Raw genomic sequence first — 27,231 nt, forward strand, 5'->3', positions numbered from 1 at the left:
AAGGCGCCATAAGGAGCAATATCGTTACAACACGATGCAGCTTTCGGCTCTACCGCAGGCATCGGTGAGCAGCACTTGCCTAGCAGCTCCTGCAATACTATGGAAGACTGGCTAAACGGAGGAGTGCAGGCAAACTGCCTTATCCCCAAGAAGGGAATGGAGAAACTGAGGCAGGACAAGATCACATAATTCCATTCCAAACGCTAATCTTCACTCCTCCCTCCCCCAAGTCATTTACATTTCTGATAGGAATTCCTAGGGGACTGGAGCAATGCCAAGATTTCATTACTGGAATGGAAATGTCACTCCCTCCCCAGGGTCTCCTGCTGCAATGAGGTGGCTAGGAGGAGACACTGACAAGCCATCCATTCGAGAGCTCTTAAGAAGCCTAGGTGCTCCTGGGGAAATCGTGCCATGCCTCTCACCGGGATCACGACAGCTCTTGGGCTGAGAGGTTCTGCACCGATGCTTGCTAAAAGCTTCACGCGCACTTACTGTCACTGCTGCCTCTCCCCCGTGTATCCATATATACCCATCTATCTGGGTGCATGGTGTGTTTCTGCACTTACTCATGGCAATAGCACCTTCCAGAAAGAAGCTACTTTTGCAGATTTTAGTGGTCTCATGAGAAAAAATAATGGCCATTAGAATAATACTGTGTTTCTACGGTGATTTTCTTCTAAGAATTTCTTCCAGCCTTACAATTGCAGAGGCTTACAGCACTACAGTGCTCCCATGGGCTCAGGAAGCACTCCAGTGTTCAAGCAGGAGTGAGGAGGCAGAGGCAAGTGCTGTGACTTGGCCAAGCCTGACTGGGGAGGCATCAGCCAAGGGAGCATTGACTCCACATGGTGTGCCGGGAGCATGCTTCTACCTTGACAGGTATGTTGTGCTTCATCCAAATGTCAAATGCAATGCTCGCAAAGGCTTTGAGAAGGGGTTGGAGAAGGAGCTTTCATCTACAAAGAGGAGAATACCCAACAGAAAGCTGTCATAGTATGACACAGCCCAGACTTTGGGCTGGTGTAAGAGACCAAAGGTTTGCTGGAAGCAGCGGACCAAAGGGAACCTTCCCCATCAGGGGATCTGGCTTTAGCTCTTCTGAGACGGGCTTTGTGCTAACAGTGATAGGCAGGAAGACCCATACGAAAATTGGACTGAAATCCTGCGTGCACTACCAGTTGGAGCATAAACTGAAATAAGAAAACTTAGGGAGGATTATTACCATGCAGAAATCAGAGGAACTGCTTAATCTGAAATGCTTTTAGGAACTAAAGACAAATAATCTCTCTTGCCCTCTTGTGCCACAGAATTAAGCATCATGGCTTTGTTCTGTAGGTCGTAACATCAGTGACAGTGCTCACTGCTCACACACACACAGAACACAGCTGATGCCTCCCTGGATTACATCCTTTCCTTACTTCTTCTGTTGCGATAGCATGTTGCCACATCTCACCTGCCTTGCTGAGAAGCATAGGCACGTTCTAGAAAATTCCTGAAGAGCTGCACAATATTCAAGAGGTGAATTCTCAGTGCTGGGAGACTTCAGAAGATGAAGGACAAGGAAAAAAGAAAGGAAGGGGGGGGAGAGAGAAAGGGCAGGAGAAAGACAAGTATTTGCTGGACTTCCTCACTTTGCCTTACTGTTCAGTCTCTTCTAATTATTAAAACCCAACAGGACATCTGGTACAGGTTATCCCAGTGAGAAAGCACTCCAAAACACCCATTTCTACATGAGAAGCCATAGCCCTAAAAGTTCAACAAAACCTGCTGGTGCATGCCAACACTCCATTGTCAAAGTAGTCAGTCTGCAGTTGGATACAAAATCCCTGTAAAAGATGTTTTCCATAGAGCTACCTGGTTTGCAATCTGATTCAAGAACCTGTCCATTCCATCCTCTGACTTGGGATTTGAAGAGCAGTGTTAACCCCTACACTGCTAGGGAGCAGATCCCTCATCCTGCATCAGGCAGCTGTGGCAATGACAAGAGAGATGAAGAAGTGGGAGTGAAGGGCTGCTAAAGTACAGAGGTAGTTCTGCTGTACAGATGATTGTTCAGGTGCTTCCTGAGTGGGAGATCTGTTGAAGCCAGCATATTCAGTCCCAGGCTAGAACAAGAGCTGCTCCTGACTTTTTGGTCACCACCAGAGGCTACAGCAAGTCACAGGAGGAAGCTCCATGTGTGAGAGGGCTTTTGCAGGTTAGGGATGGATTTTCAAATAAAACCCCCAAAGTTGGGTCAAGAACACAGCAGTCGAGGAAACAGAAACCCTCAACGCTTTCCAAACCCTGCCAGTGACACAACTTGAGAGCTACTGGATAATAGAGTGGCTTTTGAGGACACTGAAAAGGGTTAAACTGCATATAAACTGTCTCAGTTCTCTGCCCAATCCATCATAATAATGGGATTGCCAGAGCTTGTTCATGTCAGTTAATAATACTGTTTAACATGGCCACTTCTGAGGACCCAAATATAATTCTCCATCTTGTAATACATATGGGACAAAACTGGCCATCCCAAGACCTTGGGTATGGTATTTAAAGACATGGGTGGCTGCAGTAGCAGCTCACAAGAAGGCTGAAACTCATCCTGCCTGTGTCTGGACTAAGCTTGCCATAACTGAATTATGCTGCTCATTTGGGAATTATGTTAGCTACAGCTGAACTCTGTTCTCTTTTAATTTACATTATTCTACCATCTTTTCCTTTCTCATTTCTTGTTTTCCTCTCTACCACCTTCTTCGGTAAGCAACTGTGTTGAAATATTCCAGCCTCTCTGTTTTAGCCTCTCCCAGCTCTTATATCTTTCATATGTGCTGGTTTTAACTTATTGTGTGAACAAAGATAAGGACAGGGAACCATATTAAAGACTTACATTGACTTTGTCTTCAGAATAAAAGGATGTCAGGTATGAGTCTGAGCTTTGAGTTCAGGCCTAATCCTTTCCTAGTTCCCAAACTCTCCCAGCTCTCCCTGGGGGTGGCAGGTGGCATGGTGTACATGGCAGTCTAGGGACCACTGTATGGTGGATCTAAATTTGGATTTTTCTATAAGTTTCAGTGTTATCCAGTTTGGCCCCAGCCCAACCATAATCATTACCCCAAGCCCAAACTTGATTTTTCCACATGTTGGGGATGGTTATTTTTTTTAGAGCTGATAAACTATCACATCATATGTGTTATCTATCTTTTGTGATAAATGCCAAGCTGTCAGAGTGAAAATATCACATAAATCACACATGAAGTATTTACATTAAAAAACATCGACTCATAAGAATTTAAACAACCTTTCTGATGGTTCCATCATTTGCAGCCGGTTAGCCAGGTATTGCCAATGTTTCCATTTCTGGAGTTGAAATAAACACAGCACATCAAAACGGAGTCATCAAACCAAAACAAAATGTATTTATCATGGTGCAACAGTCAATGCCATAAGTATGCAGACTTACATATAATCTACACATACTAATATGACTTTCAGATCTCATATCGCATGTTGATACACACAGAACAGACTTGGGAGGAAGCACTTGTTGCCAGTCCCTCTGGGGACTCAGTTTCTTACCTACTTGTAAGGTAGGGTGACACATCACTTTGTTTTTGACAGTGACCATATTGCAATTGTATTGCATTCTCCTGTGAGTCAGAGTGGACAATAATGTCCACCAGCCACTTGACAAAATGGTGTGGAGCTTGCTCAGCATATGACCATCCCTCATGGGACAGAGGTTTGGCAGGTGGGAAGTCCCTGGTGGGTCCTCAGTGTGGTCACAAGTTTCTTGGATCAATCTCTGGCTCTTGGAGGGTCTCTGGCCAGGTCTGGAGGGCATCCCACAGCCCAGAGTGCAGCATGTGCTCTGTCAGGGCCAGACACCTTCTGGATTTGGAATGGCTGGGACTAATTCTGGAAGGTGCTACACCTGCTCTAGGGGAAGCCTTGTGGGAAGAGCCTGGAGGTCCAAGCAGGAGTGGCCAGTGGGGCTGGGTCCCAGCTCTGCTCCCTGCCTGGGGCTGGGGTGTCACTGCATCTTGCCTGGGAAGGTAGCAGTGGGCTGTGGGCCAAAAGCCCTCCCCAGGGCACACAGAAAACTGAAAGATAATGTAGAGCAGTCCAACAACTGCTGTAATAGACACTGTGGGTGGAAGAGCTTCCTAACAGCTCCAGACTCTCTGTGGGAGGGTTAATACCATATTTACCTTTCCCTCTCCAGTCCCTCTTCCCTTGTGAAGCCTGCACTGCACTGAGCAGGTGGTAGAAATGAAACAACCACAGACCTACAGTCCTAAAAATAGTGGCACTAACAGGGCACTGATCTACATTATGGCTCTCAACGATTGCTAACAAGGGTGGAGCTGGACAAGGGTAACTATAGGTGGAAACACAGCAGCGTCTCTGCTGCAAACCAGGCAGGGCAAGGTGAGCAAAGGGCATTTTGCTTTATTGGTGTATGTCACTGCTCCTGGAAGAAAGTCCTCAGCACTTCTCAGGGGCCTAGTAATTTGTGGCTGTGTAAGCAGGCAGTGACATTTGTGCTGTGACTACCTTACTTTTGTCCAATTATACCCTTAAAGATATCCTCACTGACAAAACCCCAGAAAAACTGGAAAGCAGAAATAAGAGAACTGAAAAAAAAGGAAGATGAAGGTAAAGCAAGAGGAGGAGAACATGAAGAAAGGAGAGAAGGAATGGCAGAAGAAGAGGAAAAAAGTTTGGGGAAAATAAAATAATAAAAAAAGCACCTCGTTTGGGGTTTGCAGGAGGTGACTCAGCACCTGCAGATCTGAATTCTCCTTCTGAGTTGACTCTGGCTGGCTACGTGCCTTGCGCCTTGCTCTATCTGAGTTTCTTACCTTGCAAAGCATCCAAGAGGGCAAATGTACTGGCCAAGCACAGGCTTTATAAATCTTCCAGTAGCCACAGCACTTAAATGTGACTGAAACCTAAAAAAAGACTGTGGGTGGGATGGGAGGAGATGCAGGGAATCGAGGAGCAGAGAAAGGGTGAGAAGCGAAAAAAGTGAGAGGAATGGGGAACAAAAGAAAAGATTAAGGAGACCAGCCAGAGGGGGAGAAGCTCTTGGAAATGAGGTTATCTGTTGGTCGGAGTGAATATGTCCTCTTGCAATGGCAGGGGGAAGAGCTGAAGCTCGTCCTGCTGACCTGCTGTGGAGACTGATGCTTGTAGGCTCCCCACCGGTGGCACCTCTGCAATCTGTGTCATGGGGCAGAGAAGCCAAATAACCATGGAGACCTGTCACAGAGAGGTTTCTAGACAGGAGGAACGCCTGACATAGAAATGCCGTCCATCGTGCCCCTCCGGCCTGTGCACAATCAGGACGGGGAAGAACCGGGCATCATGGTAGGTTGGGGGGCTTTCGTTGACAGCCAGCTGGCTAGAGTAGGAGCAGCACTGCTCATCCTGGCAGCCCCGCTCTGCAATGCTGCTGCTGCGGCTCCTCCAAAGGCCTGTCCTGTGGGAGCCGTGAATGCGGCAGAGGGAGAAGCGGCTGGTGTTGAGGGAGAGGCGGGAGTTGCCGCTGCAGCTGTGGAAAGCATGGCGTGAGAAGATGGAGGAGGTGCTGGAGGCATGGTTGCAGTGTTCACAGCCATGGGCTGCCTCGCCGTACCGATGCACTGTGTAGCTGTTGTAGGTCGGGGAGTTGGCCAGGTCCATGAGCATGGCCTCCGAGTAGCTAGGGATCAGCTGCCGGTTGGTGCAGATGTGCCACTCCAGCTCGGTGCTGTCCTGCGTGGTGTCTCGGGGCATGCGGTACCGGTACAAGGGCTCCTCTGCCGCGCTGGGCGCTGTATACTCCAGGCCCAGCAGCTTCTCCACATGGTAGTGGACATAAGCAGTCCGATACTCTATGAGTACCCTGAGCGGCCACGAGATCATCAGGATAGCTGCCACCCAGAAAGCATAGTGGGACACATACCACGGGAGGTGATCCGGGTCTCCATAGGCCATCATAAGCTCTTTAAAATCCACATTTTTAAGCTGCATGCCTTCCCTCACCTCCATGTAGTCATCCAGCCCCTCGATCTCTGTGAAGAAGTGAGCTCTCTGAGTCAGGTAAGAGTTCTCAGACTCAATGTTGGCAAAGCTGAAGCACTTGGTGAACCTCAGCTTGGTGGCTGTATGGCTCTCCAAGCCCAGGAGTTCCTTGGAGATGTCCTTGTATCCACAGTGAGAGTAGTCAAATTCAGCTTCAGCCACGTGTGTGTTGACCCTCTCATGGTAGACCTGTGTGGTGGTGTAGGCGTCACCATTGCGGTACCGGGTCACCTGCCGGGTTCGCCGTACAAAGTGGTAGCTGATGGCCTTCCACCAGATGCATGGAGTGGCTTGCTGCATGCGGCTGATGCATTCATAGACACTGTCCACATCTGCCTTGTACTGCAGCTCTCTTTTCACGTGGCAGTGCCAGCACTCCACCAGGTACACCACATACAGCATAGAGAGGAAGGCCAGTGGGATATAGACATAGCCATCTGAGCATGGGCTGTCATGGTAGATCATGGACTTGCCCTTGAAGGAGCTATCGAAGCTGAGCTTGGTGACTCGGGCCAGCTGACACCAGGCCACTGCACCCAGGCAGCCGTACATGAGGATGGAGAGGAGGAGGCATTTCCAGTGGGATTCTCGGCACATGCAAGCACTCAGGGACTGTTTCACAGGGCGTTGCTTCAATCACACCGCCGTGCAAGGGGAGAGAAAGACAAAGAGAGAACAAGGAACCCATCAGTCAGGCTGCTTTGCACAACACACACAGTGACTGTTGCCTTCAAGACCGTGTCTGGCTTTGCTCTCAAATTACCTGACTAGGACACCACCCTACTTAACAGAAATGTGAATATAAACAGATACACCCTGCCAGGGACAGAGGGCTCTGGACAAAGCTCCTTCCTTGCTTCCTCATGGCTCTGGGGAGGGAAGTTTTTTGTGAGGTAGTGATTCGATGTGCCTGCACCCTAGTCAGGTGGGCCTCTTCTCAGGAGGCAAGATAGGTCCCCATCTCCTTCTTCCTGCCTGTGGCCAGCATCATTTACACACCCTGCCATCTTCTGAGGTTGAGAGGGCTTTGCAGCAGGTGAACAGCCAAAAGCGTGGGGCTGTGGACTTGCCCCATTGCTTTATAAGTGTCTGGTGCCTAGGTGCCCACATGCTGCTGTTGAGGAGGCTTGGGAGCAGCATTCATTGCAGGGCTGCAGCCCCACAGATTGTGCCAGCACAGGAGGACCAGCACTTCATGGAGCTGGAGCTGCTGCCTGACTCAGAGCTGACTCACACTCAGCCCTGAAACCAACCAAATGATCGACACCATTTTCTTGGAGGTGAGCCATCGGGAAAATTACTAGATTCAAGCACATTTAGTTGGAAAAATTGTCAAGATTACAGCACGATGCAGCATAGCTTCAGGCTGGTTAGAAAACTATCCCTGACCTATAATACCTGAAAAGATTAAGTGTTGGAGCTGAGGGTGTATGTGTGAATATTTAAAATGTAGCACATCCCTCTCTTTCAAGTTCTAAAAGTCAGGTTGGGAGTAGAGCCAGAGTTCGCACTCCTGTACTTCCACTTTGTCTCCTGAGACAGTGTGATTGCAGTCCTTATCCCAGCCCTGGTGCAGTGTATCAGCTGCATTGTCATGCGATGTTCAGCTCTAATGAAAAATGCCAAATCAAGCCAGGCAGCTAGTGGAAACGGAGTTGTCTTCCAGCAAAGAGCAGCAGCAGCATGAGTTACATTACTGGCTGGCAGCTGCCCGTCTGTAGAAAGTGCGTGAAGAAAGACACCCTGCTGCCCTAGTAGGTAATGAGGAGGGCTGTCTGCATCCGTTTTGTTACTGCCATCCTCTGCCTCGCCCCTAACTGAGGAAATGACAGTGAGAAAGCAGATGCACATTGATACTCATGCATCATCATGCCCTCTGCTGAGCCTGATTTCATGCAAAAATAGAATCACACAGTTACTCCTTCTCCCAAGGGGCCACCTCTAATGCATCAAACTGCTCCGTAGATGCCAACAGATGCTAGGTTCAGGAAATGTCTTCTCTTTCTTTCTCCACGGAGAAATTTCTCCCCTACTAAAGCTTATCTTGGACCTACAGCAGTTAGGATTCAGTAAGTGATCTTGAACCAGCAAGGAATTTAAGTAGCAGCATCTTTGACTCAGGAAATAATAGCATGGCGCCACTAGAAAGAAGAGTTTGCTGTCCTCTCAATGAGATGGAAGCACTGGCATCTAACCTTGAAGGGCTGTAGAATCAGATTTAGTGCTGCTGCTTTTTTTTTTTTCCTGAGACAGAGAATCACTTCTAAGTAACTATATAGGGGTTTAAAACTTGCTATGAACACTGCAAAACTAGATTTGGGGATTGGTTTTGATTTCATAGCTTTTAATCTGACACTGTGTAAGTGCAGAGTAATTTTATTGATTTTAGAGAGCTACATCAATATTCACCTTCAGGAACTTAGGGCAGAATCTGGCCCCTGATTCTTCCTGATGCATCCAGAAGAAATCTGCCAAGAATTTCTATTCTTATTCCAAAACTTTTTGATGTATTCATGTGCCAGAATAAAGAATAATTATTCTGGGCTGTATTCTAACTGCTATATTCTCTTTACAGCAGCTACAACAGGTGAAGAGAAGCTAAGTGTTTTAAAAAGTACAGGCTAATAATGCTATGGTTAATAATGTCAAGAATACCAGTGGACCTAGCAAAAAATGCCCAGCAGTGAGTTTTAATGTGAGTGCTCAAGAAGTCCATGCAGCTCCAGGAACCCCATGCTTTTCTATGACTTGTTGGAAGTGCTGTCAACCTGTCCCTGGGCACAGCCATGGGAGAAGGCTGTCCCACGTCAGTTATGGCAATATTTGCCAAAGGCACTGCAATCCCACCTTCCCTTTATCTGGCTTTCCTTGACTAACAACTTCTCTGTGGTCCAACCTACAACCCACAGGTTGGCTTCTGCCCAAGGGGTGATTCAACCAGCCTTGTTGGTTAGGGCAATCAGTGGCTAATCAGAGTGGGCAAATGCCTCCTAATGTGCTTATCTCTGCTAAATGCCATCTCACCTCTGGGGGATGAGATAGCTCTGGTTTCACCAGTCCTGGAGCACCATCCAGCTGGGTTGGCAGTAGCTCAGAGGCTTGCAGGTCCAAGGTGATATTTCTGTATGCAGCCTCTGGAGACACTTCAAAAATGGTCTTCAACCCACTGCACTGAAATGGCTGGATTAGCCCAAGCCAGGTTTTCTCCACTATTTTCATTGCAGCCTGTAGAAAAGGCAGCTTCTCTCATCTTAGTGAAGGCATGCAGCCATAGAACCCACTGCCACATCTGATTCACACACCTACCAGTCCAGTTCAGCAGGGCCTTCATGTTCAAAACCCTTTGGTGAAAACACAATTTTTTTCTCCTGGCTTTTCTAACCCACCGTCTCATTCCCACCATTGTTCCGAAGCAAATCCCACTGTCTGCAGGTCCTCTGTTATAAAAGGATCTCTTTCCCAGAGTCTACCTCCCAGCTCTCCCACCTATTTCAAGTTCTGAACACATTCATCTGGCCTATACCCCCTTATTTCTCCTTTCCTTCACTGAAATAATTATCTAACACAATTATACTATTAGAAACACTACTAGAGTGTTTGTAAGAAAGACATGAAATAGAACATCATTACAATAAAGGTATCAGACATTCAAAAATCTAATAAGGAAATACATCTTTTCATCTCTGCATAACAAATTCATTAATATATTAAGCCAGTGGCTCCCAGACTTTATTAATTAACATACCACCTTCTTGCAAGAATTATGTTTGTGGTACTACGTGGAATTTTCTCCTTTCCATGCATAGTGTTTCAAATCAAAACAGGGCAAGCTTGTATTTCTGGATGAGTAAATAAATGCTTAAGGAAACTAGCAATTTCCATGATAACTTGGGCCAGCCAGTGAGCGGGACTTGAGTCCTTTGAGGAATGTTGTGGAATCTGTGTTGTTTTGATGTGGAATAAAAGCATAACCTCTGGATAATCTTAATAGAGAAACATAATTGAAGAAGGCGAAGACAGAGAGCCTGACGGAAAGCCAGAATCAAAGCCAGAATAGATGGAGGCTCAGTCACCAGGCACTTTGTCCATGAGCCAGGACTTGCAGATTTGGGTCTCTAACCCAAATCAATAGAAGTATCTTTCCTCTCCTGCTTGTAGGGGCTTTCCTTTGGGCTTTGCTTTCAGCATTGACCTGAGAAACATCCGGACAGATTAAATGAGACACAGGTTGCTCAGAGAAATTGTGGATGCCCCATTACTGGAAGTGCTCAAGGCCAGGCTGAACAGGGCTTTGAGCAACCTAGACTAGTGCAAGATGTCCCTGCCCACAGCAGGGGGGTCTTTGAAGGCCCCTGACAATCTAAACTGTTCTTTGATTCTACAAGCATGTATTGTGAAGAGGGATGGATTTGTCAAATCAAATGTTTCACCCAAAAGGTCCCAACCAGCTCTCATGACAGTACAATTTGTAAAAATCTCCTGTTTTGGAAGGAATGCTGTGATGAAGCATAGCTGAGCTGTCAGTATCGTTGTTTATGAATCAAGCTGTGTTAAAAATAAACACATAACATCCTGCTATGCTCTGGCATGCTGCTGAACCACTTTCAGAGGTCTCCCTTCTCATTGCACCTGACTGGATTGGAAATTCCTAACTCTTACCCAAACTATCCATAATCACATGCTAAAATTCACTTTACTTTTTCACACTTAAAAACAATAACAAAAAAATATTTCCCAGATTGTCTAGTAGATCTCAGCATGAATGGGGAAAATGCCATGAGTAAGAGGTGGCATGTGTGGGGAGGTGGCATGTGGGTGTCTGTGCTGTGAGCCTTGCGGTAAGGGACAAGGTTTAGGGATGGCCCTGCCCCGAGCTGTCCCTTGCCCCAGATAGTCAGTCAGCCCCACAGCACTGCTCTGAGTTTGCTTTGGGGTTTTTAGGCCCATCATTTCCAGAAACCTCAGACAGAGTAAAGGGCCTGTGTACCACACAAAATGAAGTGAGCTCCATATCTTCCCATCCTCTGTTTGCTGCCTGGTGGTGTGGAGCATTTTGAGACACTAAATAGTAGATGCTATTTAATTTGTTGCCACAGCTGCTAGAAAATAGTCCAGAAAGCCCTAACTGCCAATGGAGAACAGGAATTTCAACTGACACCTGTAGCAGACAGGAGTTTCCAGGCTGGCAACATTTCCATTATTTCTCCTTTAAGAAACCTTCTTTGCAAATGATAAAACATCCTGGCAGTGGCTGAAAGGGCAGTTGCCTTCAAAGACGCCCTCTGATGGCAGATGCCCAAGATCAAAAGCAGGTATGCAAGGGCGGACTGGAGCCTCCCTTGCACGGGCACACCCACCCACTACTCCTCCTGGCTCAACAGCAGCCAGGCCAGGTTCTGGCTGCAGCAACCATAATTAAAATAATTAAAACATACTCTGTGTTACAGGAGCATGCAGATTTGGGCTATTAATCTTGCCTAGTATAAGAGGTGGAAGGAGAGTGGAGGGGGAGTGCACAGCCTGGCATGTCCCCTGCTTAGCATCTGGAGCCAAGTGTGCTCTGGTGGTAAGAGCAAAGGGTTTGCGGCCAGGGTTTGGCTCTCTGACCCATCCCTTGACTCCTCGCAAGCGACTAGATTTAGGAAACTGGTAGGTAAGTTGTAGCTGGTGACCATGCTGTATGAACCTGCAAGTGACTGCATTGGCAGAGGCCAAGAATGAAAAAAAAATTAATTTCCTTCAAACTCTGATTTTTCCTTAAAAAGTATACTTGAAATGTAACAATGATGCTGGAGAACCAGAACAACATATTTCTGGGTAAGTGAATTGTGCTTGTGACTCTAGGTCCCCTTTCTCTTGATGGGTACACAAGAACAAATTAATTCCCCAAGGTCCAAGTTGAGGTGGTCTGGGTATCCCCATTCTTCCAAGGGAGCTGCCCCTTAGCAGGAGGAGAAAGTGCCACACTGCCACACTCAGAGAAGCCCAGACCAGTTCCACCAGCCCAGGTTTTTGAGTGCCTAACCTGAAAATCTGGTGCCTCTGTTTTACCAGTGTTGGCTCACTGCTTTCGCTGACCTTTGGATATAAGCATGCCCGATAGCAGGACTCACCCACTAGCCACATGGCAGGGATCCTTGTAGTAGAATAAACAGCTAGACAGTTTTTTTAGCGCTTATAGGGAGTCATAGAAATTTGTCCTACCAACTTTGAGAGGTTATTCTGGGTCAGGAAAGTTCAGCTTATATTACAACCCAAATTACATTTACACCTTAAGACTGGGAGACACCATGCCTTTTCCCCATAGCTCCCACATCTCACAGACAATGCAATTTCACTTTAGCATCCTATGTACAGCTCAATAACTAGTGGTTGATAAAAGCTCATCTTCTTTAAAGACACTCTGCTTTAACCTAAAAGAAATGAAGAATCTGCAATCCCCTTTGTCATTTGTTCTGCTGATGAAATTTTACTGCCATTGTAATTTTGTCTCACTTCAGCCCCCATTCATGGCAGAGAGGATGCCCATTCTCCAAGTGATGAAAGGTTCCTTTCATACGATTGCCTTCTTTCTCTGAACATATTTCTCCATTCTAATTATGACATCCCTCGGCCTTCTTTTTGATAATTTAAATGAGCCAAGGTCTTCAAGTCCTTCACTGCTATAGCTCTTTTTGGTGCTCTGCCCTCTCTTTAGCACCTTGAGATCCTTCTTGTCTGTACCCTGCAAGTAAATACAGGAGTTCAGCACTTATTTCACTGGCATCACACCAAAATATAAAATCACCTTCCATTCTCACTGATTTCCCCCCCTTTTTACTGTCTGCAAGAGTTGCATTAGTAGATTTCTACCTAGCAACATCCCAGGAGTTCACGTTCAACAACTCACTCACTTGGCTCCCAGGTATTTTTTGAGTCACTGTTTCTGAGGACATCTGAAGGGTTGGCTGCACTCTCCACCCTGAAATGTGTAACTTCACGTTTGGCTTTGGATTGAATAACCAAATTATCAAATGAAGCAGATCCCTAAGGAGAACTGTGCTTGTCTCATCATTACAGACCAGCCTGCTAATGTTTGTGCCAACTGTAAATGTTACCAGCAGTAATTTTATGCTTAATTCCAGAGGATATATCAAATATGGTAATTATTCCTGCAGAACTCTGCCAGTCTAATGGCTAAATATCCCATTAACTTATACAAGACAACTGTTTTCACAAAGCTAAATGTCAATCACAAAACCAAGGCTATAAGCATTATGCGGTCACTGAGGTGCTCCTCACACTTCCTGTGCTCACTGCCAGGAATAATTCCATGTGCAGTTCTGCATACAACATTAAGACAAATCCTCCCAAAGCTTCAGTAGAGCACATTATCATCTAGCTTGCCATTACTGTATGCTCTTCAGCAGTATCTCTATTTTATTCCGAAAGTAGCTGTTTACCAGTGTGGGCTTGAAGCACATCTTTTTCTAGCTGCCTCAGAACTGCTTACAGCATGCAAATGGTTACAGTGACAATGGGAAAATTCTTGTTTTGTCCCCTTCTGATTTTGGCAAAATAAATTCGAACTTGAAATTGCCAAACTGACACCAATAGAAGGGGAAGAAATAGTCTGTGCCCAAAGTAAACACAGAATCATATTTTTTAAAAATTTGATCTATAATTTTGCCTTATCCTTGCTATTTCTTCATAGCTCTCTACTGACAAAATGACTTTTTCCTCTTCTGCCAGCCTTCATTCTTCAGTCTCCTTGAAAACTCCAGCATGAGCTGTATAAGCAGAAAACATGCTGCCACAGCATGAATTTATTCTGTTTATTTTGTGGACAGTTTGTAGCCTGAGTTTGACTGTCTGTATCTGGTTCACAGACAGATATACATGTTCTCCAATTTCAAAAGCATTGAAATTCTTCTTTGGGGAAATCATGCCAAAAGTGTTTCCTGTCCTTTTAAACCCCATGTGCATTTGTCCTTGGTGGCTGACCTCAGGAGCTACAATTTTGCTGAAGCAAAATGCTATCATGTCTAAAATGAAAGAATGAGAAAACAGAGGGTAACAAAGACATGGCCTGAATGGAAATAGAGAAATGAGGGGGAAACATGGAATGTCGGAAGAAGTGGAGGAGGGAAAAGGATAGCCAGGTCTGAGGCAGGGGAAGGGTGCTGGCAGATGAGGACAGAGACCACTCAGCCTGGGTAGGGGCAGGAGGGAATCAGCCCTAGAAAAAGGACCCAGGTGAAGATCAATGGAGGAAACACTGAGCCTGACAGCACAAAAGCACTGTATGAACCAGCAGTCCTCCCAGCCCATCTATGACCTGGAAAACAGCTACTCCTGAATGGGTGCTTTCTCGCTGCTGGGAACTTCTCCAAAAAACCAGATCTATGTCCCTATCTCCTCCCAACAGCCTGGGGGTGGGATAAGGCTGTGCTAAATTGGCCCAGAGATTCCAAATTGTCACGGAGGTGACAGCATGCTGCAGGGCTGATGTTGCAGCTGTGTCTCAGCAAGATGTGCGGCATCACGGCATGCTCCTGCTCTCTGCCAAGACCTGACTTTGGGGCTACAGGGTGTCTTTAACTGTCTTCAAGAACAAAATGACCCCACAACTTGGGATTACTCATGTAAGAAGAGTTAATCTTATATTTTTATTTTTACCTCTTTTACTTAGCAAGAATAATCTTCTTGTCCATGGAGAAAGAAAGAGTGGGGGAAACACTGAGAGAGGACTGGAAGAAAAGAAATAAAATTAGGGAAGAAAGAAGAAAAAATGGTGGATAAATTAACACCAGTCATAATTGAATTTGCCTCTGTGGATTTATGCTTGTGATTAATATATCCCAATGAGACACCCAAAGGGGAAGGAATAATTAATAACCACAAGTCATACACTTTGGCAGATGGTGACCTGCCTGGATGAAAGCAGAATTTTCTTTCTAACTATGAGAGATTCCTTCATCTTGGTCCCACCTCCTGACAGACATGGCAGGACATAACACAGACAGGACTACTGAGTCTTTGCTAGACAAGCCCTAGGCTGTGCTGTTAATCATAACTGAGGTGAGCCCTGACACTATGACCAGCCTCTGGTGCCAAGAAAGGCTTCACCACTTCTGCAGTGGATAGGGATGATGCAAGAAGAACAAGCAGATTTCTATCCACTGTCCCAAAGCAGCCGCAACAGATGCAGGTGTAGCTATCAATTCCCAGTTCCTGAGGTAATCCTGGTGTCTGGGGTGGTCAGGGAGAAGACAACTGCACAAGTGTCATAGTACAACCTCTTAACGCTTTCCAGGGCCAAATAAACTGCTAGGTCAGATCCTTATTAGTACAGCGAGCCCCTTGCAGGGCTGTGCTAAACCAGACATTGGTGTAATGGTGAGTAGAAGTGCTCCTTTACCATGTGACTGAATCTGGGCACTGCATGGGGTATCAGTAATAAGGCCTGGTGAGGGAAAAGGGAGATATTACAACTGTAATCTCATCAATCCCCTCCTGGGGAACCTAAACAAAATTCTTCCTGCCATCCATCTTGAACGACAAGAAGCCCATTACCCCTAGCTCATGCTGAGCCAGTAGCAAGTGCTCTCAGCATGGCTGCAAGTACGGGGGGAAAGGGAAATAAAATGGATAGAAGGCAACAAAAAAAAAGCCATTTTGCATCAAGATAATTTCCCTCCAGCCTTTGAACAGGTAGCACATTCATTGCTCCACGTATATTTTAGATGCACCATTTGCTCTTCTGCCACAAAACTCCTGTGAGAATGAAAACTCCTGCAGGTGGGGGCCATGATGTCAATGTATAGCAGAAATGCTGTTACTAGGTTTGAAAATAATAACCTGCATGCACTCCACGTGTTTGTAGCGTCACTGGCTCAGACGTTCACTTTGGCAACTGCCCTCCTGTGGTGAGCAGGGATCACCGGGTTTCTCATTTTAATCCATGCAGAGATTTAATCTCCTCCTTCCATCAGTGGAGCTGTCAGGGAAACACCTCAGGGTAGGAAGGTGCGTCAAGTCAAAACTATGAAAAGACACAAATATTGCTGATCCACCTGAACTTCAGATGCCACCCCTGAAATACTATACAAAGACAGTGTGTTATTTCACAACATTCATCCTTAGGAATTCTAGCCAGCATCTGAAGATGAGGAAAGAAGAGGTCAGGACGGAAGGAGCCTCCAGTCCTCTTAAATGTCAGATTCAGCATTAGCTCTTGCAGGATACTCCTGAGTTCTTCAAGTAGAAATAAAGGAAATCCCAGGAAGTAAAGACATTTGGATCCCAGAGAATATATATGCTGTTCATTGCAGCAGGATAGGAAAGCCACTCACTGAAATGCAAGGGTACATATGTGAGTGTCATGAAGAATTTGGCCCTAGACACATCCATGGGTGACACTTCCACATGCTGCTCCAAGGAAAGCTGTGCAATTACATTTTCAGTGCCAAGGAATCCTAGCAACAAAGTGGTCACCATTTACAAAATAGAAATTACGGCTATTTTAGTGGCAGCTTCTTATAAGAGCACAAAAATGCTGCACTAACAAAATCATTGCTTCTCCCTCCAGATTACTGTTGTTGCAGTCACTGGCTTTTGACTCAGTAAAAATACAAAGAACGTATTTGAGGGCAGAGGATTTTTCCCAGTAATGCCACTGCTGGGTATGAATTCATCAGGAAAGAAAAGCTGGGATTCAGCTGGGATTCAAGCTGTCTCAGAGCAAGAGAGTACCTCTAGGAACAGTTCTTTTTGTTACACTTTTAAGTATGCATCATGCTTAGTTCATATTACCTCTGCCTTGAATACTGGTGGTTTCTAGCAGACACAGGATGAATTTTACAGGTATAACATGGCTTACCTCAACACATATCAGTTAACTGATAAAAGCATCACATAACCTCAAGAAAGCTCCTGGGATGCAGTTCCCAGCCACTGCCAGATTAACAAGACCAAGCGATTGACATGAGGTATAGCTGTGCCACTCAGTATTTTCCAGCTTGCTTCGTGCCTAGCCAGCTGCTTGCCCCCTACCACAGCCAGCCCCACTGCACGGAGGTTTCTGGGCAGGTGCCCTTGCCCCTGCTCCCACTCTGGAGTGAGATCCTGAAAGGGCTGATGGCAGCATGCATCCATCCATTTGTCCTGTGGCTGCAGAGTGGAGTGGTCCTCACCTTGGCAGGAACAGTCTTCAGTGTGCTCCAACCTGTGAAAGCCAGACCCAGCTCCCTGTACCCTTGGGCAAGCTGCAGGCAACACAAAGGTGCCACAGCCCCTGGGGATCAGCTAGGTGCAACTTCCTGACTGGTGCACTGGTGTTACCAGTGGCTTTGCTGAGACAAAGGGAAAACTGACACCAGCCAAAGAAAACAGAAGGGATGGTGGGACCAACTACCACTGCTTCAGCCCAGGAGGGATGGGGACAGCAGGGAGGAGAATGGGGGAGAGTAGCTGTCTGCCAGCCTCTGTGTGCTTGACAAAGTGTCAGCTGGATTTAACAGGAATCCTGTAAAACCTGCTTCTCCCTCACTTTACACAGAAGATACAGCTCTCCAGGTGTGGGAGAGGAGTGAGCAGGAGGCTGGCAGTGCTCAAGCCAGTGTTCTCCTGTGCTGTGCATGCAAATCAGCCTGCAGCATGGGATGTTGGTGCCATAGTTCAGTGGTGTACTAAAGCTTGTCCCTTCCCACTCCCAGGTCCCTAGTCGCCAGTGCTCTCCTCATCCTTGAGGACCATATCCTGTGCCTTACTGTTCTCATCATTGTCACAGGTCTTGGGTGTCCTGCCCGACCTTCCCTCAGCCTCCACATGGGGACTGAAGCCAAGCTAGACAACAGCCACGGACCAGTTTCTTGGGAAGGGGAAGGGGGGGGGGGGGGGGGGAAAGCAAGGGGCCAGGAAAGACAGCCTTGTGAGGAAAAAGCCGATGGAGTGTTAGTTCTGCACCAGTTATTCGCAGTCTAGTAATTGAATGCTTCTGTTTAGAGACTTTGTAAATTAGAAAAATAGTTAATTATTATGAATACCTTTTAATCTTTGCTTACTCTAAAGGAACACCTTGGGATTTAAATGGAGTATATAGAAACAACTCTCAAGTCCTCAGAAGAAATGTGATCCAGGACTGATCCAAGCTCCAGACAAGTCTGGGGAAGTATTTCAAAGGGAACTGTGAATGAGGCTTTGCCCAGAACCACCACATTTTATTTTTATTCTCATTTATTTGAAATGCCATCCTTTTATTCTAGTAAAATCAGAACAACATGGCTGTGTGCTTTGACCTATCAACCTCTAGCCTTCCCATGTGTGACCTTGCAGTTGGAGGCCATCAGCCACACTTCAGCAGACAAACTGGCAGCCCCACAGCGCTGGGCTGGTGCAGCTGAGGCTGTGGCCATGCCAGGTCCCTTGTGCTGCTGAGATGATGCTACAGCACTTGCAGAGAGGAGCTAGAAGCTCAGTCGTCCTGAGAGCTCAGCCAGGACGGTGTGGGAGGTTGGCCTTGGGGGCCCTCCCTTGCTGCAAGCTACGAAGAAGCTCGCAGCCTGAGACAGGGTACAGAGGCCCTGCAAGGAGCTTGAATCTCCTGGAGATACCAGACCGTCACGAAGACCCCCTGTGCTTCGTGATATGACCGTGGTGGAACGACCTTTGTCTGGGGTGACGTAGCCCACGGAAGACCCCTTTGCCTGCATCAAGGGGCCGAGGGAGCTTGGATACCTCCCTCGTGAGTGCTGGCAGAAAGCCAGCCACAGTTGCTGCTGCATGCATGAGATGAGGAAAACCTGCTGCCTTAGAAGAGATTCCTGCTTTGAGACTGGAAGGGATCTGTTCTTCTTCCCTCCTGGACTTTCATTTGGAGGGGAGAAGAGATCTGATCCATTGTAAATACTATATGTCATGGTAGAGATAGTTGTGATTTTGTGTATAATGTATTATGATATTTATTTGTACAGTCATTGTAATATGTTCCCTTTCCCCCATTCTGAGTCTGGTGTGTTTTTGTCTGGAAAACCCCTCTCATATTAGGTTGAGATGGGGAAGGGGGCTAGAGCTAGGGAATTGGATTTTGGGGGTATCTCAAACCATGACAGATGAACATCCCTTGCAATGAGATCCAGCCACTGCTCAGGCTTCAGCTGCTCCGTCAGATGTGGGGAGTGTGTTTCCCCATCTCTGCACCTTCCTGAACACAGCTGCTACCTCAGCACTGTCAGGTTTTTATAAGGGTACTCTGGTTAAGATGAAGCAGTATCCCAGCAGCTAACGTTTCCCTGTGAGAAACAAGGTTTTGTCATAAATATTACTTTTCTCTCCCTCTTGCTTCTCTCTGTGACACATTCTGCAATAACATGATGGCACAGCAAGTGAAAACTTAACTGGAAATTCATTTAAGCACTTAATGGTTAGTCCTGGGATCCAGAACACCTCATTTTTATTTCTTGACTTGACTTTGACCCATGTCATGGTGCCAGCACACCTTTTTATATCTCCCGAAGACACTGAAAAAATAGCATTTATAAAGTGATTTCACATGAGCATTGCAGGACCACTTGGAAGGAAGGCACCTGATCTGCATGTGAGCTGTTGCATCCTGTCACTCTTTCAGCTTGTGGGAAGCAGAGGATTTAGGTCCTCCCCTGGCCTGCTGACAGGCAGTCCCCTGCAGAGGACCACGGAACATCTCAGGCCTGAAGACAGACTGCCATTCCCACCCTTTCAGCACATGCTCTTACTACTGCCCTCCTCCACCAGATACCGGCACCTCTGGCTGGCCATCTTACCTCCAGGCAGCCAAAAGGGAGTTCTTCTCTTTTCTTTGGTCCTCAGAGGGACACTCATGCTGGCACGACTCTACTGGCAGATACTGCCACGCCAGCCTCCACAGTGCTCTGTGCTCCCTCTGCCCATTGCAGGGTCAGGGACGTGGCACGGCTTGTGCCTGAGGCATTCAGGCTCTTCTAGCTCTTGTCCTTCAGGACACACTGTGCTGGTTTGCAAGAGATACTCAAAGTAAGATGCCGATGCCTCGTGCTGAACCACTTTGTTACCACACTAATCGAATGTTGTATTCCACAATTCCGAGTCCAGCTCCTAAGGGCAATCAATCATATGGCTATGAAGAAGGCCTCCAGCCATAAATGCATCACCACAAATCACTTCTCTCCCAAAGCCAAATACATTGTGACCTGCAAAAGTCTCTGACTGATCCTACTTTCTTTCCTGGTAAGGTCAGGTTATTCAGACTCCACATTTGCGAGTCGCCTCGATTACCTACTTTTAGCTTCCTTGCCAGGAGTGTGATCCTTTGTGATCTGCTCTTTGCTGTCAGCTCCTACCTTGCTGGTCCCCACTCTCACCAGCTGGCTGTTTCCACCCATCTGCCCAGAGGCCCAGTATACCAATCTTTCCTTAAGAAGGCCTCTGCTGGCTGAATGCTGAACTGGGATGTGCAACACCTCAGATTTATAGAAACAATGCCATGTCTGAGTTGGGATTCTCTGTACATTCTTCACCTGATGTAAAGCCCTGGAAGTCAAAAGTTTGTGCATTTCATGGGGTGGAGTTCCATGTGTGGCACCTTGAGAGAGGCTGCCAGCTACACCAGACACCATTTCACAACCTTAACTCCACACCAGGAGGGCTGCCAGCCTCCTGGTGCTGCTGAGCTACTGGCACCATGCATAGCCAGGCTCCTCCATCCTTCCCACACACCATCTGTCCTGCCCATTTGAGGCACTTTTCTTGCTTGTTTTCATGGCTGCAGAGATGTGCTGTGGGCAGAGCAGCCATCACTCAGGGACCAGTTGATATGGGTGGCTGTCAGAGGCAGCTTCAACCCCTGACCTGCCTTGTGTGCTGCTGTTGGCAGAAACCCGTTCAGCTCCACTGCAGCAGCATCCCAACTATAACATGGTGTTGGCTCTTCTGTGCAGTGCTGCTTAAATGAAGAGTTAGAGTTTGGGGGAGTTAAAAAAGCTGTTACAGCAACTGTGACCTCAAAAAGTTTCAGTATGTGCTATTTTTAACTTTACAGGTCTTAAGCTCAGAGGAACATGATGAATGATTAGAGTCTGAAAGTGAACTATATTTTCCATGATTAGAACTTAAAAACTAATTAACTACTTAACCATGCTTTTCTAAAAAGTAGAACTCCTACTCTAAGTGGAAACTCAGCCACAGCCTTATCTACAATGTGACAGTGTAAGTCTCACTATAACAACTGAAGGGCCTTACAGTGCTGAAGATAGCTCAGCAGCCACTGCTTTTGGTGTCAACTCAAACATGTGCCAGGACACACCTAGAAACAAGTCCTACTCATTATGGAACCACTTGAGGATACTTCACTCCTTTTATTCTCTGTTTCACGATGTCCCTGGTCACTGACAATGATTTGAGCTATTTTCTTCCAAGGCGTAGAAACAGATGAGAGGAAATAAAGTGCTCCATTTCCAGGGAGAAGATACCTCCTACCTCACTTCTTGCAATGACTTGCACTGACTGAAAAGTATCTTTGGTATACACACTCTCCTCCTTCAGGGAGATCATCATCTGAGGTCTCTGAAGTGAGAAAGGGAGAACAAGGAGAGTATTTGGGGGTTCAAAAAAGTGTGCAGACCCATTGCTTTTCTGCTGGTATCAGGTGACTGTGTGTCCACCTGAAAAAACAGCATTAGGAACCAGGTCTGAAGGGGGACTACCACTGAGTTACCTGGTCTGCCCTTTCCCGTGAAACAACATCTACATAGTTAACAGCTATTTGACTAAATTGCCCTTATAACCTTCCAGTGGCAGAACTCCACAAGTTCCCCATTTGCTCCAGCCCAGCATTTTATTGAGAAAATTCCCTTACTTGCAAGATTTGGAAAGTCAGCCAGAAGGAGCAACTCACTTCAGTCTCAGCCACAGTGGCAAGGTGCACTCTTTCTTGGAGAGAAGACTCTACCTGTAGAAGCCCAAACAGCTAGAGCCAAGGCTGCCCTTCAAAGCTCAGATGCATTAATTTGATATTTCCTATCTATTTTTTAAAACCCTTGACAGTTTCTCAAGTGAAGTGGAGAAGACAACCAACTCCAGGGCACCAAGAACAGACATGTGATCAGAAGATAAAGTGGGACAACGAAAAGAACAAAAGCAGAAAAAAAGATGCGATGTTTCAGCATGGATATTCTTACGACAGAATCTGCAATGCAAATACTGCCTGGAACTGCAGGATCATGAAAAAAAGCTTTCCAGTTCCTCAGATGCCACTCCTGCTGCACTTTTTCCTTTGTCTTTACAAGGGAAGTCATCTGGAACAAGGAATGAGGAGCACTCCTTAGTTTATGTCTGATGAATAAAGCAAGGGCAGGAGGGGAAGAAAGGGTCTTGTTCTGTTTGACCTTCACTCAAGAGGGGGAATATCATGCACTGACTTAAAAAAATAAGTGTTTTGTCAGTCATACTCACTTGGGATGGTGACAGCCTTCCACCAGGCAAACCATGAGCTATCGTTCAGGGGGTTAGCTGAGCAGGTCTTTTGCATGAGGTTTGGAAGTGCTATAGGGAAGGAAAAGTGAAGCTTTCCGTAGGAATCATGTCTCATATTTCCTGCCCTCCTCTGGCAGTGCCTGTTAGGTGAGTGCCCCGTGCAGCTCTTGAAGGGGAAGGTTTCCACAGAAATAGCCCCTCACTGGAGATTGATACACAATGGTCCCTCCGAACTTTCACTTAAAAGGTGGTGGGGAACATTAACTTCCATCGCAGACCCTGTGCCCTCTCTTCTCTCCATCTCCTGCACCTGGGCTTGTTTCTCTTGAGCACAGAAGTCTTGGGAATGACAAGACTCTCAAGGAAGAGGACAGTGCCACAGAGGCAGAGGGGTGTCAATGGGCTCCTGCAGATCTGCAAGGGAGCAGAGTTGATTAGACTGTGGAGATCTCCTGGTGAGGAAGGGGCACGGACAGCAGGCCTGATAAATAGGAAAAGGCTGTCTGCCTCGCTGCCTCTGCCACCTCTCATCCACTCAGCCCATAGACAGGGACAATTTAAAACTAACTGGTCTAAGTTATTAAGGGCTTTATGCCTGGTGTTTTCAATGCCATAAAATAAGCCTTGACAAATTAAATAAGTGTTGGGGGAAAGGGATAAAAAAGCTGGAGAACTGGGTGTCTCTTCAGTGGCACATTTAAGAGGAAAGGTCCCAGCTATGTTTTGACCTGACAGCCTCTAAAGCTGTAGCCTGCAAACAAGCACTGTGTATGTTTTCTTAACTTGTGACACCCCCTTGGTGCTGTTGTGACCATGAACAGCACTTTTAAAATAAGCTCCTGTTGCATTTCCCACCGGCAGTAAAAGGCAAATGAGGCAGTTTTAAGTGGCCTCCCTCTTCTGTAACATCTCCGTCAGAGAGCCGATGACCATGGGTTTCACGAACATTGACCCATGAGGTTTTCCCTTTTATTTAAATGGATTAACTGGTTACATTATGTCATGCTCAATTAAAGTTCTTAAATATGGAAGAGAAGATAAAACCAGGCATGGACAACTGCTGTTTGACTCTGCCAGTACAAACAAGACAAATACATATTTCAAAATGTCAGCTGCTTTCAGCTTTCTACAGTGATTACTTGGCTTTGGAAGCAAATAAATTATGTTTGTACTCACTGGCTTTGCTTTCCTGAAAAAAACCCAACACCTTCATTTCCAATTAAGATTTAAAAATTTAAATATTTAAGGCCACTTCCCAAGTGAGGTGTAAATTGGCAGAAATGCAGAAAAGTCACTATCAAATCTTCAATGTAGGTGGAGGTTGCCACAGTAATATCAAGAAAAATAGCCAGATCACTGCTTAACCAGGGCAGTGCATAGCAGCAGGTTCTGCTATTTCAAAGAGGAAAATAAAGGCAAATATGTCCAGAGAATTAATCTACAGCAATAACTACTGAAACATTTGGAAAAATGCATCCTCTATATTCCGCCCCCTGAAAGGGGATTGATTCCTTTTCAAAAGAGTTCATGGGATGGTAGAATTCTACACTAATACCAAAAGCACGTCTATTCCAGGTCATCCAGCTCGAGCAGTCCATATCTCAATAGAAAAAACTCGAACCAGAATACTGGCAGGTAATCTGAGGGCTTGCTCTGACATTCAGCTAAGTTAGCAGTAAACCTACGTGGTCCTTGGCAGAGGAGGACGAGGGCCATGACAGGTAACTGAACTGACGTGTTCCTTTCTGCTCCACAGCTGCACCTTGGCTTGTCTTTCTTTCAAAAATAAAAACTTAGACTTCAGACACATTGTCTGTTAATAGCTCAGGGTTATGTCTCACGTTGATTTGTCACCCCAGGACACCAACAAAGGCAATTTTCAGTCATTGTTACCATTTAGGTCCATGCATTTGATCTAAGTGAAATCCATAAATGACGAGGCTGAACAGAGAAGCCCATGAAATACCCATTTAATACCAATACTGGGCACTTACATGCAACTGCAAGAGTCCAGGTCCAAAAAGGCTATTTACATGGTGATGTGGAAAGCATGAGGAAAAGACCAAAACTGTAGGACTGCAGTGTTAAGATATCACTGTTACAGGCATTTGAGATATAGACTCAAATGTGCAAATGTTTGTGTTGGAACAGAAGAAAAACTGAAAACAGGATGAGTGAAGCAAGATATAATGTGCTTAGCAGAGAGATCAAGTGCTTTAGTGTCTAGAAATGGCTTAGATGTTTTCATGGTGGACTTAATATATTGGAAAGCCTTCAGTAGCTCCTGGTCCTAGACCAAATAAATCAAAAAACCCCTTCCAGCATTAACCATGTATTGATCTTCTGCAGGGTTGTAATTACACTGGGGAGCTCTACCACTGGAACAGCAGCTGTATCCCGGATCCAGCCACAGCTCTTCATGAAAGACTGTGTTGCAGGTGTTTAAAAAGCAATCAAACAGGAGAAACCCCTAATTTTCACCTTTGGAAGACAGTTTTTCAACCTGAGCTGTAAAGTCAATTTTCAAGTAAAGGTGTTTTGAAAGGTGCTGTTTGGTTTTAGCCTAAGTATACTGCAGTCACATAGGCTTCGTTGAGGCTCCTGGATTTTGAGTATAGGATTATGAGACTGTTGATGAGCCATGGGACCTGTTAACAAAAGCTTTAAGCAGACTAACTGTACAACACAGTGTTCCAGGGCTGCTTTCACTTTTGTTTTCAGTCTTCTCTGCCAGCTTTAAGGCCGTTCTCTGCATTCCTGGGAGCATGTACATTTGTTTTAAACTCTATATTAAAAAGAAATTTCACTGACTTCCATGATCTGCACATGGATTACACAATGTAAATGGCAGACCTGTCAAAACTGTTGGAAACAAAGGCTACATTAGGCATAAAAGAAAATCCCAGGCATTTCTAAAACAGGGCAGCTTGCTGTCCTGAGTGTGCAGGACTGCGCACACATTGTCACCTACTGTCACACAGCCCTGCAGTTCTGTCTGGCCAATACCTTGTGGCTCAGGATTCTGTGTCAACACTCAGACACATCCATCATTCCCTCTCTATGCTATGCAAGGCCAAAGTAAGGGCTTCACAAATGACTTGAAGAAACATACTAAGCTGTATTTTCTCCACTGCCTTCTGCTGCAGTTTAGGTAACAGAAGTGCCTAGGCCCCAAGGGAAAAGGAGAGACACGACCTCCTCCTTAGCCCCAAAACACCTGAAAGCCACAGAGCCCCAGGCTGCAAGCCCCTTCTTACGCTCAGTATACCCCTCCGGCCACTTCCACTAGTGCCTCGCAAAGCTGCAGTCGTCTCGACCATTTCACAGGTCCCAGGGAAGCAAGCGGTAGGCTCTCCTAGGCCAAACGCCACGGGGCTCATGTAGCCAAACTTCCACTGGGCTGGCCCGCTCTCCCCCCCGGTGCATCGTTCCGGTGCAGGGCCGGTGGCTCAGCGGCCGCCCGAGCCCGGCAGCAGCGCACGGCTGAGCGCAGGGGCCCGTCGGTAAAACCCCGCACCCAGCGACCGCGGGGCTGCGGTCGCCCCACCGGCGCGGGGGGCTCGGCGCGGCCGCGGGTGTCCCGCCGGCGGCCCCGGCACTGCAGGGCGCGGCGGGGCACGGCCCTGCACCGCACCGCGGCTGCAGGTAGCCGGGCGGGCTGTGGCTACGCTCCTCGGTCCTCCCCCGCGTCGCAAACACCCCCAGTCGGGGCACCTTCCCCCGGCCGCGGCTCCCCGGTTTCCCCCACGCCCCCACCGCCCCGCACCCCAGCCCCTCGGCGAGGTTGCCTTTGCCCCTCCCGGTCCCTCCCGGCCCGGCCCGGGGAGGACGCCCCCGCCGCCGCTCACCTCCTCCCGCACGGCGGCGGCGGCGGGCCCCGGGGCGGGGGTGCTGCCCGGCCCGCTCTCAGCAGCCGCCTCGGCTTCCCCCTCCGAGGACATCCTTGGCCATCACCGGCAGTGGTGGCGGCGGCGGGGGCTGCCGGACCCCGGGACGGCGGAGCCCCCCGCGGCCGCGCCCCGCACCGTGGCCGTGGCCGTGGCGAGCCGCCCCCCGCGCCCAGGGCCGCCCTGCCGGGTGCTCCGGACTCCCTCCACCATCCCAGGCAGGCGGGCAGAGAGGGACGGAGGGAGGCGGCGGAGGGGAGGAGAGAAAGACGAGGCGGAGTGGGGGGTGTCCCTGCCGCTCCCGGCCCCCCCAGGTGGGCAGGCGAGAGCCCGGCGGCTCCTGACGCGCCTCTGCGGGCGGCTGGGAGATCCGGCGTGCGCCCCCCCCTTCCCGAGAGACGACCTCCGAACCCCTACCCTTCCCGTGCTGTCCCCTCCTGTCTCCTTCTCGGGGATAGCCTTGCTGCCCCCTCCGCGGGTGCGCTCCGCCTCCCCAGGGATGCGCCCCCGCCGCCGGCCACCTCCTCCCAGCGCATCTTCAACGCCCCCGGCGCCCGCGGCGGAGTCCCAGCCACTTTTCCCGCTTTTCCCCAGAACCCGCATTTTGCCCGGGCTGGCGGCGGGACGCGGCCCAGCAGCAGAAGAAGGAGAAGGCGGAGGAGGAGGCAGGCTGCCCTGGGGAAGCGCTCCCCCACGGAGCAGCCGGACAAACTTGCCCGACGCGGCTCGGGGATGCCACTCTCTCCTCCCCTGGACGCGCGCACCGGGGGCAGAGGACGGCGCTGCCGGGACGGAGCCCCGGGGCTGCTCCAGCACCGCGGCC

The 27,231-nt window shown here is 47.7% G+C and overlaps 1 protein-coding gene across 7 annotated transcripts; it reads right to left on the reverse strand.

The window, feature by feature from the left end:
- Positions 1-1,585: 1,585 nt before the first annotated feature.
- LOC113946533 (transmembrane protein 151B-like) lies at positions 1,586-26,901 on the reverse strand. 7 transcript variants are annotated; one of them, XR_003527461.1, is made up of 3 exons: positions 26,370-26,781; positions 4,851-6,684; positions 1,586-3,345 (listed from the first exon to the last, which is right to left on the reverse strand). XR_003527461.1 is itself a non-coding variant. In XM_027641863.1 (3 exons), the coding sequence occupies exons 2-3, from the start codon at positions 15,898-15,900 to the stop codon at positions 5,254-5,256; spliced, it is 1,437 nt and encodes a 478-aa protein (XP_027497664.1). In that variant the 5' UTR covers positions 15,901-16,129; positions 26,826-26,901; the 3' UTR covers positions 3,382-5,253. The 7 variants fall into 7 exon arrangements, 6 of the variants coding, with proteins under 6 accessions (XP_027497664.1, XP_027497665.1, XP_027497666.1 ...); XM_027641863.1 differs by lacking the exons at positions 1,586-3,345; positions 26,370-26,781 and adding exons at positions 15,895-16,129; positions 26,826-26,901 and having other exon boundaries at positions 3,382-6,684; XM_027641864.1 differs by lacking the exons at positions 1,586-3,345; positions 26,370-26,781 and adding exons at positions 15,895-16,078; positions 26,826-26,866 and having other exon boundaries at positions 3,382-6,684.
- Positions 26,902-27,231: the final 330 nt, after the last annotated feature.

This window comes from Corapipo altera, unplaced genomic scaffold, assembly GCF_003945725.1.
Source record: "Corapipo altera isolate COAL_440 unplaced genomic scaffold, ASM394572v1 23b, whole genome shotgun sequence".
Taxonomy (NCBI): domain Eukaryota; kingdom Metazoa; phylum Chordata; class Aves; order Passeriformes; family Pipridae; genus Corapipo; species Corapipo altera.

Excerpts from the sequence above, each read along its gene's own strand:
- LOC113946533 (XM_027641861.1), bottom strand. The coding sequence starts at position 26,462 with ATGTCCTCGGAGGGGGAAGCCGAGGCGGCTGCTGAGAGCGGGCCGGGC. Across the intron at positions 6,685-26,369 it reads CCGCCGCCGTGCGGGAGGAG|CAACGCCCTGTGAAACAGTC; the intron begins GTGAGCGGCGGC and ends GTGTGATTGAAG.